The sequence below is a fragment of the Maylandia zebra genome, linkage group LG5 (genome assembly GCF_041146795.1).
Source record: "Maylandia zebra isolate NMK-2024a linkage group LG5, Mzebra_GT3a, whole genome shotgun sequence".
Classification (NCBI taxonomy): Eukaryota; Metazoa; Chordata; class Actinopteri; order Cichliformes; family Cichlidae; genus Maylandia; species Maylandia zebra.
Window position 1 is genome coordinate 25,764,806 of NC_135171.1, and position 14,184 is coordinate 25,778,989.

General features: G+C 43.2%; 1 protein-coding gene across 1 annotated transcript; it reads left to right on the forward strand.

Moving 5' to 3' along the window:
* Positions 1-361: 361 nt before the first annotated feature.
* On the forward strand, positions 362-13,953 carry prdm2b (PR domain containing 2, with ZNF domain b). Its single transcript, XM_004548873.4, has 8 exons — positions 362-526; positions 2,196-2,313; positions 3,187-3,290; positions 3,572-3,724; positions 5,154-5,280; positions 7,383-7,487; positions 7,607-12,147; positions 12,282-13,953. Exons 2-8 carry the CDS (start codon positions 2,199-2,201, stop codon positions 12,297-12,299), a joined length of 5,163 nt encoding a protein of 1,720 aa, XP_004548930.1. The 5' UTR covers positions 362-526; positions 2,196-2,198; the 3' UTR covers positions 12,300-13,953.
* The last annotated feature ends 231 nt before the right edge of the window (positions 13,954-14,184 follow it).

The window sequence follows — 14,184 nt, forward strand, 5'->3', positions numbered from 1 at the left end:
AACAAGGAAGCAACAGCTCAGTTACTTAAAATTAAAAATACATAAAAACAGAGGACGCATTGACACCCTTCTGCCTGCATTTCCACTGCTTTTATTGAGTTCCTCTCTGCTATTCATGGTTGCACAGATGGTACCAGCCTACAGGCCCATTATGCTCACAGATTAATCTAGGCAAGGTACTTAATTGGCATGGTTTCATGTTAGGCTGCAGTGTGGACAGGACTTGGACCACTGCTCGCAAGAGAGGCGAGCAAGGGAGCCTTGCTCTGGTCGTCCACAAAAAAAAGAAAAAGAAAGAAAGAAAACCAAAACACCCCCCTCCTTCCTCGCAGGCTGACTTGAGAATTATATTTGCCCCATCGCTGTGTGTGTGAGCACGGGTCTGAGAGGCTGCCTCTCCCAACTCCACTACACCGCGATTCGAGTCACTGAAAAGGCTTTCGACTCAAGCCCTCCATCCACCATTTTCAACAGATTGACAGCAGGTAGAGCACAAAAATCACAAGTTCCCGGTGAAATAAAGCAGGTAAGTGCGCGTATGAGTATCCTAAACCCAACAAACACCTTACGACAGGAAATATTGAGGGAGAAAAACCGCTCCAACCACCTTACTCCCGGCCAGCATCGGGAAGAATAAGGAGAGCGGACGGTTTGCCTACAAGGGTAACAATAAACTGCATCTTTCAGGCGCTTTAGTGTAAGGCTTTCAGTCAGTTTTGTTTGCTTGGATCAACTTTTCTTTTCTTTGACGATCTGAGAGAAAACGCTTTAAAATGCGCTCTACGCACACACCCCAATTTAAAATCTCTTGCTGTTTGTTGCTTGAACTTCAGCTAGGGGGGATTTAAACATGTCTGATCACAACTCCAGGAACGCCGGTGGTAGTAAAAGAAAAAATATATAATCAATCTACACCGACTGGCCAATAAAAAGTTAAGCATTTTAGCCTTTATTTTAAAGGGGCATCAATAGCTCAAGCTCGAGTGCCTCAAGTGGAGACAGTGAGGTTTATTGTCTCAGATATGCCATTTATCTGCCACTGCCTCATCATTTTGTCACGTTACAGTCGTTAAGGTCAAAATATCTGCTAGTGAACCGCTCGGGTTTTATATCTCTTTATTGCATTGAGTGTAATAATGCGTATGCCTGGTCCACAGAGCCACACATGGGTCAGCTGCTTATTGCTGTCCCTAACAAATGGCTTTTCTGCCAGTTGGGATACAAAGCGAGAGACTTAAAGCTCAGTATGTGCCTGTTATGGAAATAGTTGCAGGATTAATTTGCTAAGCTGAAAGTTAATTCCGCGATTAGTTAATAGACAGGAAAAAAACACCTCTAAAGCCAACAAGCAAAAGATTATTTTGGCTTTTTTCCTCAATATCTTTTACTTTTTATGAGTGTAATTTGAAAAGTTTCTGTTAACTTGCACAGCGTATGCATGATTGTGACAGTTTCTGCCCACTGATACTAAAGGCGTTAAAGAGCTGCTGCCTGCAAGGCTCTAAGTGAACTAAGATGATGCTTACTAAATGAACGGAAGTGCACCAGATTGTGCTGAAGAAGAAACTTGGAGGGGTGGAAATAACAAATGGCACTGATGATTAAACCTGAGAGCTACATTATTAAACTGAAAAGGAATAATATTACACACATACAAGTAAACAATCTCTGATTTTTGCCTCTTCATGGGTGTTTTTTCTTTCTTTTTTTGCCTCAGTTGCACACTGACTGAGGTCTGTAGAAAATGGTTGTTTCATATGCATAATATACTGCTGTATTGTGATACCACTGAGAATTATTCTTTAAAATTCCTGTAAATCAGCCTTACTGAATCTGAAGCATAAACCTTTTAGCTGCTTATGCATCTGGGGAATATAAATGGCTGCATAATTATTCAGAGCCACAAGAGGCTTCTGTAACAGAAGCTGACGAGGAAATATCTCCAAAATGCTGTCTACCTGTGGTCAGATTTACATGCTGCAACTTCCATTTCAGAAAAAATAACAGCCGTTTCTTTTTAAGAACAGGAAATGGATCACTATAGATAATTAGACATAAGTTTTGCTTTCATTTGCTATTGGATCTCAGTTTTATGCACAGACAAGTAAAAACGCAGCAGAATATAACTGCAGATGTTTTAATGAGCCAGGTGCTTTTGACAATCAACGAGTGCTGCTTCATGTCACTTATTGCAGGCCATGGCTATTACTGGAGGTACAGTGGAGTCTTTGAATGAAATTCCAGCTCATGTGTGGAAAGATTTGCCTGACTATCTGAATCTGGGGCCTTCTGCTGTAAATCAGAGCCGCATTGGTGAGTAGCCGGTCTCATTTCATAACTGTAACAACTTCTTTTAGGACTGGCAACATGTTGAGTTTCATTTGAATCTCACGGCTATATAACCTTGAAACAGACTTCCAGCAACCAATGACTGTGGAGCAAAGCAAGACCAGGCTGGGCCAGAAAGTGAAACTTGAAAATGATAACTGAATCAGAACTTAAACAAACATGAAGCGAGTCATCTGAGTCGAAGGCTTTGAGTGTTTTTTTCTAACATGCCTCGTGCATGCTTACTCCTTCAAAGAGTCTGTTAGATGCATAAACATCTCGTGGTGCTAAACACCCGTGCTTTACAGCTAGACAGATACATTATATGGACATGCAAACATGCATTAAATCAAGAAGTGTGGGTTGTATTGATCTGTATTTGAAATCAAAGTGAGCAAATGCAATGAAATAATAATGAAGAAACTGATCAAAGAATGGGGAAAAATCAAAGCAAGGACAAACCAGGATATGATACTGCTCACCTTGATCTCCTATCTGACACAAAATCCACCGGGTTGAAATATAGTTGCATAATTATTGGATCTCCTGCTTCTGCTAACTGATTTATTCTGTGCACAAAGTTAGAATTTAAACATCTAAATCAGTCCTAAAATGACCCCCCCCACCCCCAAAACAAAATGACTTCACTGAGGTTTATTACATGGCGTATCATGCCTATCCTTACGATTATCAACACAGACTGTTAAGGTTTACCAAAATATATCAGTTGTGGCTCTATTTTATAAGTGTGCTCACATATTTCCATGCATTATTAATAAATGCATTAATATATAACTCTCAGATGTGGCATGAGTAAGGTGTCTTTGCTTTTTATTTCTTTATTTTGATTATTTTCAGGTGTTTGGGCGACACGAGTCATCCCTAAAGGCAAGAAGCTTGGTCCGTTTGTTGGAGAGAAGAAGAAAAGGTCCCAGGTGACCAGCAATGTTTACATGTGGGAGGTATGTTGCAGCCCTCCCCTTGCTCCTTTTCCCTAAAAATGCGCATAGCCACCTTTTTCTGTGATACTTGCTAATAACGAGCCCAGCTGCATTCTTTATCAAGCAGCAGTAGTTCAAAAGAGTTTAGGAAGTCCTCTGTGTGCCGTGAGCAAGTTAACATAAACATTTGGAGTTTTCCAAGGCACAGAATTAAAAAACTCTTCACTGCATCTCTGTTTCTGATTTAGATTTATTTATTTATTTGCTTTTTAAAACGTCACCTTCCCGCTTGTGTTCTGTAGGTTTATTTCCCAACACGGGGCTGGATGTGTATCGATGCCACAGACCCCATGAAGGGGAACTGGCTGCGATACGTTAACTGGGCCCGCTCCAGTGAAGAGCAGAATCTTTTCCCACTGGAAATCAACAGAGCCATTCACTACAAAGTATTAAGGGTAGGTCAAACACATTCCCGTGTCAGCGCGTTGCATGTGTGACTATGAATGTACTGCTGATTAAGATCCTCAGGGTTGGATGGTTTTTCTTAGATGATCTTGAGACACCCGGGAACATTGTTTTTGGCCCTCTTGCTCTCTGCAGAGTTGATGTAACCTGTCACTTAACAGCTGTTGTTAATCATCAACCACAAATATAAGCAAAGGTGTAATTGATTTGCCTCTCTTTGATTAATGATTTTCTGCTGGAGTGTAGCGGCTCACTATGGTGTCTCTCGAGCCGTCTGGATGTTTCTCTGGAGGATTAGAATTAACAGTAAACCCTCCCCCCCCAAACCCTAAACTTAAACTCAGTGTATTTATTTGTTACAGCAACATGAATATATATATGTATGTGTGTGTGTGTATGTATGTGTGTGTGTGTGTATGTATGTGTGTGTGTGTGTATGTATGTGTGTGTGTGTGTATATGTATGTGTGTGTATGTATGTGTGTGTGTGTGTATGTGTGTGTGTGTATGTATGTGTGTGTATGTATGTATGTATATACATACATACATACATACATACATATGTATGTGTATATATATACACATACATATGTATGTATGTATATGTGTGTGTATGTGTATATATATGTATGTGTGTGTATGTGTATATATATGTATGTGTGTATGTGTATTTTATTATTACTGATGAATAAGTAATGACAGTCTAATGTAGCACGCACTCACTGGACAGTTCAGTAGGTACACCTCATTAGCTGCGCATCCATGATGTGAATCTCCCATATCAACACATTCATTGCCCAGGTGCTTTACTGGATTGAGATCTGGTGACTGTGGAGGCTATTTAAGTACAGTGAACTCAATGTAATGTTTAAAAAAAACAAAAACAGTCTGAGATGATATGAGCTTTGTAATAAGGGGATCAACCACCAGCAACCATGCCACCTTGGATCACATTTCTTTCCCATTCTTATATTCGATATGAATAATGTCTATATGTCTAATGGGCTTTATTAAAAAGTACTACCTCAGTGAGTAGTATTGGATTGTACAGGTGTACATTTACCATTCAAAGCAAAAGCATTATATTGGTTACCAAACAAAGGGCTCAAATGACGGTAACACCTGTAATTATCCTCTAAGGTACCCCTTCGAACTATTACAAAAAACTGAATTTGAAAGTTTAGATGTAGTGTGATTTATAAAGCCTTTATAAACCTCATAAAGTGGTAATTAACTGCGTTAATTTTGAAATGACAAAGGTTATATGTTGCATGCTTGTTCCTATTGAGATTATTCTTAAAACACTGTGAAATACCCTAAGCCTTTAGACAGATTAGATGCACAGTAGCCCAAATATCCCCGTTGCCTCTCAGCAAGCCGGTCTGTGATTGGTAGGCGACCTCATCTCTCATTGTTGCAGCCTATCGGGCCGGGAGAGGAGCTGCTGGTGTGGTACACTGTGGAAGACAACCCTGAGATAACAGCTGCACTAGAGGAAGAAAGGGCCAGCAGTCTGAGCAGGAAAAATTCAGCCAGAGCGAGGCGAGGTGAGGCCTTTTACTTCATAACCATGATGACATTTAAGAGCTTTGTTTCTCCCTTGTGGCAGATACGCAAATTAGCCGGGGATTGTTTTGCTGTGGAGCCCAGCCGAAGTTGTAAGTGGCGAGCTAGCGAGCTACAAATGAAGGAAGGCTAGTGGAAGCTAACGTTAACGGTCGCGATGTGCGGGGCTTTTCTTTACTTTCGTATCAGACTTTACGTTCGCCCATAGCGGCTGATTTGGCTCTAAACGCCGACCAAGTGGCTATACACGGTCCGTGAGATGACTTGTTTAGCTTTCAAGCGAGACTCCGAGCAACTTTTTTTAGCAGCTTTTCCTCATCTGGGTCCTGACGTTGTCGAGGATGTGACCTTCCTTGAGTTCCTAAAGCGTGAAAGCCATCCATCGGCGAGCCTCTCGTCTTGATGATGGCCTATAGCAGGTTAGCTAACTAGCCAGCTTCCTTATCCAAGCAGAGGCTGATCGAGGGGCCCATCTAAGGAAAGGGTAAGAAGCTGAAATATCGCGGTTGTATTTTTGCATGTAGTGTTTGAAATCGGGCGATACATCGCTGGGGTCCAGAATAACCAGTTCATCGAGTTGTCATACTTGGTGTTCTGTGCTAGCAGTAAGCTAAAGGGCTAGGTGTGATCGCACGGACATCTCGGTGTGCAGGAAAAGAAGGGAAACTGTGTGTGTAGGGTAATTTTATTATTAAAAACTCATCGCTGGCGGTGAATACACAGGCATCCACTATGTAAAAGGTCGAGGCAGTGTTATATTCCGGGTTGGCAAACAGAAACTTTCCGTGACACAACATCAAAACAAAACCAAAGAGTAGCAGCACACAAAACTGCTTCTGTGCCTTCTCCCCCTTCTCTCCTCACTTACTTTGAAATAAATAACGTATAAAAACGTGAAAGTAAGCACTAGTACCATCAGCGCAGCTGATAAATTCCAAGAAACGGTAACCTTGGCTGTTGTGTTGTGTGCCACATTTCCATTTACCAGCATGAACTTTGAACATGTTATTTCCATAAAAGACAGCAAGCTCTCACCTTGTCATGAGATGTCATCAATACATGACTACAAAAAAGAATGCAAAATGATTAAAAATATGCTGTGTGCAATGTCAAAAATTGGTCAGTGCGCACTGTTTTGCTTTATATTCTGCTGTAAATGTATAATATTACAAGAGTACAGTGCAGTATAATGGAGTACATCTGCCCACATTTGATATATAGTCTTATAAATGACTTGACTTGCTATTAACATGCAATTAATAGCTACATTCAGCAGACAGAAACACAAATCCTTCATTATAACATCAGAAAAAATTAAATCTGAGGATTGGGAGCTATACAACTCTACAGGCAGTATGCTGTGACCCCTAATGCCAGTGTACTGTGAAGTGAACCTCAGTAAATTAACTATCCTGCCTTTGGATTAGCAATGATCCATATTCCCTAACCTGCGTGTGGTGTACTTGTAGAGTGACTGCTGGATTAAAAAAAATGGTTTACACAAATGTACACAAAGATAAATTGTACAAAAGTGGGCAGTGGTGCAGCTGCTGTGGATTTGGCAGAATGGCTCTGGCCCTGCTGGTCAGATGCCTGACCTGCAGCATGTGTTTCTCTGCTATGAACTGGGCTTTGAAGGCCAGGTCAGATGGCCTTTTGACTCATTTCAGTGACAAGGAGGTGCAGGGGAGACTCCTGAGTCAAACTAGACATCGGCATTCAAAATATGTCCTATTGGGCTTAGTGTGAGCCTCAATCATTAGGTAATTGTCACATTTAAATGACTGATGCATATGAGCTCATAATTGGAATACAATTTAAGTGTAATCTGCATGCTTATCATGCCTGTAAATTATAGTGTGTACAAACTGAAAGATTTGCTGTACAGAACTGAGCAATCGCTGAGGAAATATTTGAGCTGACTTTGGTGTAGAACTTAAAGTCAGTTAAAGTAATCTGGCAGCAATAAAAAATATCAAGAGGAAAGGATATTACAAGATACTAAGATAACTTTTCTTGACTAAAGTGTGTGATCAGTGATTGAGCTTTATACAAAGTGATGTGTGTGTGTTTGTACTTGCAGCCAGAAGAAAGCTGCTGGAGAAAGCCAGACAGGCTGGTTTGGGTGGATTCAAGAAAACGAGTGGAACCAAACCTACTGTCAAGGAGATGTGGGATGGGGAAGGAGGTAAGTTTCCTTATTGTGAAGTAGTTGATTTAAACAATTTTATTTTATTTATTTTATTAACTGCTACCTGTGTGTTGCAACTACTTAAAACATTTGATTAATTTTGATATGTTTTGCAGGAGTGAAGGGGACGGAGAAGGATGGGACGCCGTTATCCGTGCAGGAAATCAAGACGGCGCATTCACTGGGAAGCACTGACCATAAAGATGTACAGGACATGTCAACAGCATTAACAGACAGAGGAGACTTGGAGGAGGATGAAGAGGAGGATGAAGTAGAAGAAGAAGGAGAGGAGGAAGAGGAGGAGGATGGTGATGATGTGGAAGACTCAGAAGCTGCTCTGCATTTAACTGTCACTGATTCCATGTTAAACAAACTAGCATGCCCCGAAGAAAGCCACGGGGATGCACAGGTAAAGTCGGAGTCTTCCTCCCTAGCTGGACGAGAGCCAGAGGTTGATCCCGATCTTGACCCTGATGGTGACCTTGAGGGTGATCCACAAGGAGAGCCCTATCCCTGTCAGCACTGTGAGCGCCACTTTGCCACCAGACAGGGCCTGGAGCGTCACATACACATTCACGCTATGAGCAACCAGCAAGCACAACTTTTCAAGTGCCGCTACTGCAATAAATCCTTTGGCTCACAGGTGGGACGGCGGCGGCACGAGAGACGGCATGAGAGCGGCTCTAAGAAAAGGCCCGGCTATCTGGCTGGACCTGCCAGTCCTGTGGTGCAGACAGATTCAAGTCCTGACTGCACCAGCCCAACTACTCACTATATAGCCACAGGATCCCAGTTTACAGGAGGACAGCTGCACAACTCTGATATGCAGAGAAAGGAGTTGGGGCCTCAAGTTGACCGTCCCTTTATGTTGGATGAAAACGGGGAGTCAAAAGAACTCCACCCCTGCAAGTACTGCAATAAAGCCTTTGGCACACACACTAACATGCGCAGACACCAACGCAGAATACATGAACGACACTTGTTACCAAAAGGAGTTCGAAGGAAAGCTATGCTGCAGCAAGAGGCAGCGCGGCAGCCTGACGGGTCCCCCAGCATGAGCCCTCCTACCGTCTACGTTCCCAGTGCAGACACGGAAGACGAGGCAGACAGGGACGATTACGCGGTTGACATATCCAAAAACATCTCTGAGAATTTGAGCTTCTACATTGATGGCAAGATCGTGTCCACGAGCGCAGTGAGTACTTGTGAAGTGATAGAAGTGGACTCGAGATCTGCAGCTCTGTTTGGTCTGGACACCGTCATCCTCAACCCAACTCAGATCAGTCAAGCGCTGAAGGTGGAGACTAGAACAACTAACACAAAGCAAACCTCCAACACTGGACAGCCAGCAGCTAAAAGGAGAACATCTACACCCCCCCTTATTCCCAGCCTTAAAGTGGAGACGGAAACTTCAGCATCATCTTCATCATCGTCTTCCACATCTTCCTCATCCAACTTGTTAGTGGGAGGTCTGTTTCAACAGGCCACTGATTCATCGGCTTTTCAGCGAGAGAAAAACGTTTACCTCTCGCCGAAACTCAAACAGCTTCTTCAGGCGCAAGACATCCAGAAATCAACCGTAACTCTGATAACAGACAGCCATAAGCTAGCCTCGCAGCTGTCCGTCATGCCGCTGCAAGGGTCTTCAGGGAAGTTTAAAAGAAGAACGGCTTCTCCTCCGTCGTCGTCTCCGCAGCTCAGCCCTGCAAGTAAAAATGAGAGCGGTAAAGTTGAAGTGGCAAGCTTATACACTCTTAAGGTACCGAAGCTGGAAAGCCAGACCGCATCACCTTCTGAGAGCCTGATGGACAAAGATGACAGGGAAACTCTGAGCCCTTCTGGAAATGCCACCCATAACCAACCTTCCTCTAGTAGCGGAGGAAATTCCTGTAATCAGCAGCCCTTGGATTTGTCAAACTCTGTCAGCAAGAAGAGTGAGAATTTGAACAAAGTGCTCGGGGATTCGGCTCTTGATTTAAGCTTCCATCGGAAGACCACAGGTGAGCCCGAATCAAAGGGGAATGCAGCACCACAGCCACTAACCAAAAAGAGAAAGCCTAACACCAGCATGCTTGCAAAGGTGCTAATGAACGAGTATGCTGGTCTAAATTTGCCGGGAGATGAGGGTCCCTCGACTCTGGCAAACATAAATTCTTTCCCTTCTCACTCTCCTAATGTTGGATCCGATTCAGCCAACCCCTCTCCGCCATCTTTGACCCCCATGACCATGACTCCCTCTTCACCCGGGACTTCTAGTGTCACATCCCCGACGCCACCTCCGCCTGTACTACCCACCATACCCTCTCCGCCAGCCATGCCTAGTTCTCCTCTCTCTCAGCCTTCGGACTCATCCTTGCTGAGGCCTCTGCCTGTGCTCTCACCAAAAATGTCTCCGAGATCAATTGAAGAGAAATCCCACTTGGAGGAGGAGAGCTTCTCAGCTGAGGAAAACAAAGATGAGGAGGAGAAGCACATCTCTGAGCTGCTGGATTCCCCAGACACTTCACTTAAAGGTCCCTCAAATGGCTCAAGTACACCGAGCCCTCCAGAGGCAGAATCAGTCGATATGCCCACTACAGAGGATGATGTATCGCAGACTGGAACTTCCAACAGTCTGCCTAATGGTAATCAGAACCATGACACTGTCTCTGAAACTGAGAAACCGGACTTTGCTGCTATCTCGTCCCAACCAGAATCCTCATCCTCTTTAAAAGCTCCCTCTGACTCACATGATTCATCCTCATCACAAGCTTCGCAGTCTCCCCATCCGATTACAATAAAAGAAGAACCTGAGCACTGTATAGATGAGTTATTGGGTACTAGTCATGCCTCTCCGTGTGGCTTTGACTCTTCTCCTCAGCCTGCTGCTGCTCTCCCTGCTGCCCCTGAACCGACTGATAAAACTGCTGAGCCCGAGGAAATTGACATGACGTACTGCAAGACTTTTGTATGTAATGTGTGTGAAAAGCCGTTTGGCTCCATCAAAGAGCTCAGCGGACATATCGTAGAGCACGCCGCAGACTGGCCGTTCAAGTGCGAGTTTTGCGTCCAGCTGTTTGGTGACGCTCCAGCCCTGCTTGCTCATCGGACGACACTACATGGAGTGGGCCAGATCTTTGTGTGCTCTATTTGTTCCAAAGAGTTTGCCTTTCTCTGTAACCTCCAGCAGCATCAGAAGGATCTGCATCCAAATGAAGCATGCTCACATACTACTGTAGAGAGTGGGAAACTTAGGCCACAGAATTATACCGATCCTTCCAGAGCCAAAGAGGAAAGCAGTCCCTCAACACCAGCTCTTGAGATGGCTGATGAAAATGCGCCACCCAGCGACTCTCATTTACTAAAAGAAGAGCCAGATGTTAATGGAAATCATACAGAGGAGGGGGCAGAGGACCCCAATGAGGAGCTGTACACTACAATAAAGATCATGGCATCAGAAGGAGGGAAGCCTAAAGGTCCTGATGTCCGCCTTGGCATTAATCAGCACTACCCCAGTTATAAACCACCCCCATTTCCTTATCATAGCCGTTCCCATGCTGGCTCTGTGGCCTCGGCTACAAACTTCACCACCCACAACATACCACAGACTTTTAGCACTGCCATTCGCTGCACCAAGTGTGGCAACAGCTTTGACAACATGCCCGAACTGCACCAACACATACTGGTCTGTGCCAGCGCCAGTGATAAAAAGCGTTACACTCCCAAGAAAAACCCCATCCCTCTCAAGCAAATAGTGAAGAGTCCAAACGGAGTGGCGTCCCCCACAGCAGCCGCTGCAGGCCAGAGTGCTTTCCGTAGAATGGGTCAGCCAAAGAGACTAAACTTTAATCAAGACACTGGCAAAACAAAAATGAGTGCCCTGAGCAAGAAGAAACACGAGCTGGTGCAGAAGGCAATTTCGCAGAAAAATAAAACCGCCACGAATGCAAAGAAGGCTGCCATCAAAGTGGAAGAAGAGCACACCTCTAATGTCTGCCCCCACTGCAGTCGTGTGTTTACTTATACCGCGAGTCTGACTAAGCACATGGCAGTCAGCTGCCCCATGAAGCCTGTCGTTGTTAAAAAGGGCAAAAGAGGTCTCGCGGAGGTGAAAAAAGAGCCAGGGTCTGTGGCAGATAAAAACACGAGTCTGAGGAAAAAAGCATCTGACGGTGAAGCACACGCAGACACTGAATCTAAACCTTTGGGAAAGACCAGGGCTCGTAGCTCCGGTGGTGCAGACCCCGAACGTCTCCAGGCAAGAAAAGGGAAAACCCCTGCCGCAGTGGGCCGACCAAAGAGGCCCGCCTCCTTCCCAGCTCTGGTTCCTGCAAGCAAAAGAACTAAAAAGGGCCAAGTTCAGTATTTACCTCCCACCCCTTCAGCCGTGGACACTCCTAGCGAGGCTTCACAACGGCCAGCCATGAGAATGCAGCGTATGGGCAAAGAGGCAGCACCCAAGAGATTAACGGAGGCCAAGTCATCATCATCATCACCGCCATCAACAACTCAGCAGCAGCAGCAGCAACAACAAGTGAAGAAGGAGGAGCGGTTCTCTCTTCGAACACGGGAGAGAGTTGGTGGTCCTGTCACCAGGAGCTTACAGATGGCCAGCACAGCTCCTGCTGCTGAGCCGAAGACCGATGAACCACCAATTCAAGAGCCAAAAGACACTCAGGTGAGTTATCTGTTGGCTTACTGCAGTCACACTGATTATCATACTGATGTCATATTTATTTGTCAAGTTTTTGAAGCAATTCAAATAACTGACCAATCATTGTGCTGCTTCTGTTTGTTTGCTCCCCCCTAAAGGAGGTGGCGACGAAGTGAGCCATGTGACATTATTGAGCTCCCTCTGTTCACCTATCAGGTAGCACTCTGGAGTCATCGTGTAACCAAGGACGCCCTTTGTGACGTTTTGCTCAGTTGTTTTTGGTTTTTTTCCTACTCGAAACATGTCAAGTCTGCTTATCTCAACTGCCTTGCTGGATTTAAGGAGGGAACTCTTTATCTTCCATCCATCTTATGAACTGAACTGAGCCTCGATTTCTAGCCAGCCTTGCAAAAACAACAACAACAAAAAAAAAAACCCACAAAAAAAGGAAACTGTAAATGACAGTGAATTAATATATTCAATGTGTGTCCTTACTTGACCCAAAACAGTAAGATTAGGGCTCCGTTATTTTTGGAAAGCTGACATATTGCAAATGGCAATCATGTATCAGTTAGTGTTAGGGAAACTTGTTTATTATTATTATTTTTTCCCCCCTTTTAGGTCTTTTTTAAAAAATATTTTATTTGTTTGTTTGTTTTATTTGGATGTCTCCAGAGTCTCTTAATGCATGAGCTGTATAGAGTTAAAAACTAGATTAAACCCGTGCCTCTCCTTGTGGGCACCTACTTCAGTTTATACATGATTTGCAAAGTATGTACGTTCGAATTTCCTTTTTTTGTAGTCTTTATATTGTAGAATATATCTTATTTGTTTGGGAAACAAAAATGAAAGAGGGCAGTACAGTTTACTGCAACAATTGGTCCTCAGGAACACTGTATATGCGTGTGGTAAGTATGTATATGGTTACAGTTGGATGACAGCTCTTCCTTAGGTTTAAATCTCATGCCAAGTGTCATGTTTTGTTTTTTTAACTTGCTTTCTTTTTTGTTCATCTGGTGTTAGCAGGTGATTCCCGTTGTAAAAATGTGATGGGACTGATGTCTCCTCTTTAAAAAATAAATAAATAATCAAAATAATTTTGATATCACGCATTAAGCCCAGTGTTCTTACAGCACTTTAAAACAAACTGCCAAAATTTCAAGCTGGATCAGAAAGCCTATTTATAAGAAACATGCGCGTCATGGAATGTATTCAGGTCTGCTGATAATTTGCCCCAACGGGCAGAAAATTATTCTTCCAATCTCAGATATTTACCTTTTTTTTTTTTTTTTTTTTAAAGCCTTTTTGCAAAGACATCTGCAAACTATTTGTTATCTTTAAGAAGTTTGATAATTCCCTAAATGCCAAAATGCATGATATACTTCTTTTTTTGTAAGCGAACGTATATAAAGTCGCTTCATGTGTTCTTTCTCACGCGAAAGCCACAGAAGTGCAGCCGAAGTTTTTGTTTTTTTTTGAGGACTGTGCCATTTCTGTTTCAGTGAATTCATGTGTACTTCATGAAAACCTCATCCAGGCCCTGCAAGTGAAAACTTTTTGTTTCTGCAGTGTTCGACCCACCTTTCCCACTCGCATCCAGTTATCCGACGGCAAACACGCAGGCAGTGCTTAAACGCTCGTAGCATGTTCTGGGAAAATAAATTGAACAATATGATTAAAAGCTAATTTATATTTCCATGAGAAATCTTCATGCTTTGCCTTTCAGTCTCATGAATTATGTATTTAAGGATGAACAAAGACAAAAATCCCAAATGACCTCATGTAAAACGTTGCTGTAATTGACATAATTAAAATACGTTTTTCAATTTGTGTAAAGCTTTATTTGTTCTTTTGCTTGTGGGACTCTCAGTTATACGCAGATTTTTGAGATTTGGGCATAGAGGACTGGGAATTTTTTGTTGTTGTTATTGGCAGCACTGGGCTTGATTTAAAATATGTACTTGTGCATTATCATGGTATCGTACTGATATAAAAAAATCAATTGGTGAATGTAGACAGAAAGGATTGATTAACTGGTCTGACTCCTTTTATATACTGAGA

What these genes read in the sequence shown, in the direction of transcription:
- prdm2b (XM_004548873.4), top strand. Translation starts at nt 2,199, where the DNA reads ATGGCTATTACTGGAGGTACAGTGGAGTCTTTGAATGAAATTCCAGCT. An exon ending in TGTAAATCAGAGCCGCATTG is followed by an intron (nt 2,314 to 3,186) that starts GTGAGTAGCCGG and finishes GATTATTTTCAG; the next exon opens with GTGTTTGGGCGACACGAGTC. An exon ending in TTCACTACAAAGTATTAAGG is followed by an intron (nt 3,725 to 5,153) that starts GTAGGTCAAACA and finishes TCATTGTTGCAG; the next exon opens with CCTATCGGGCCGGGAGAGGA.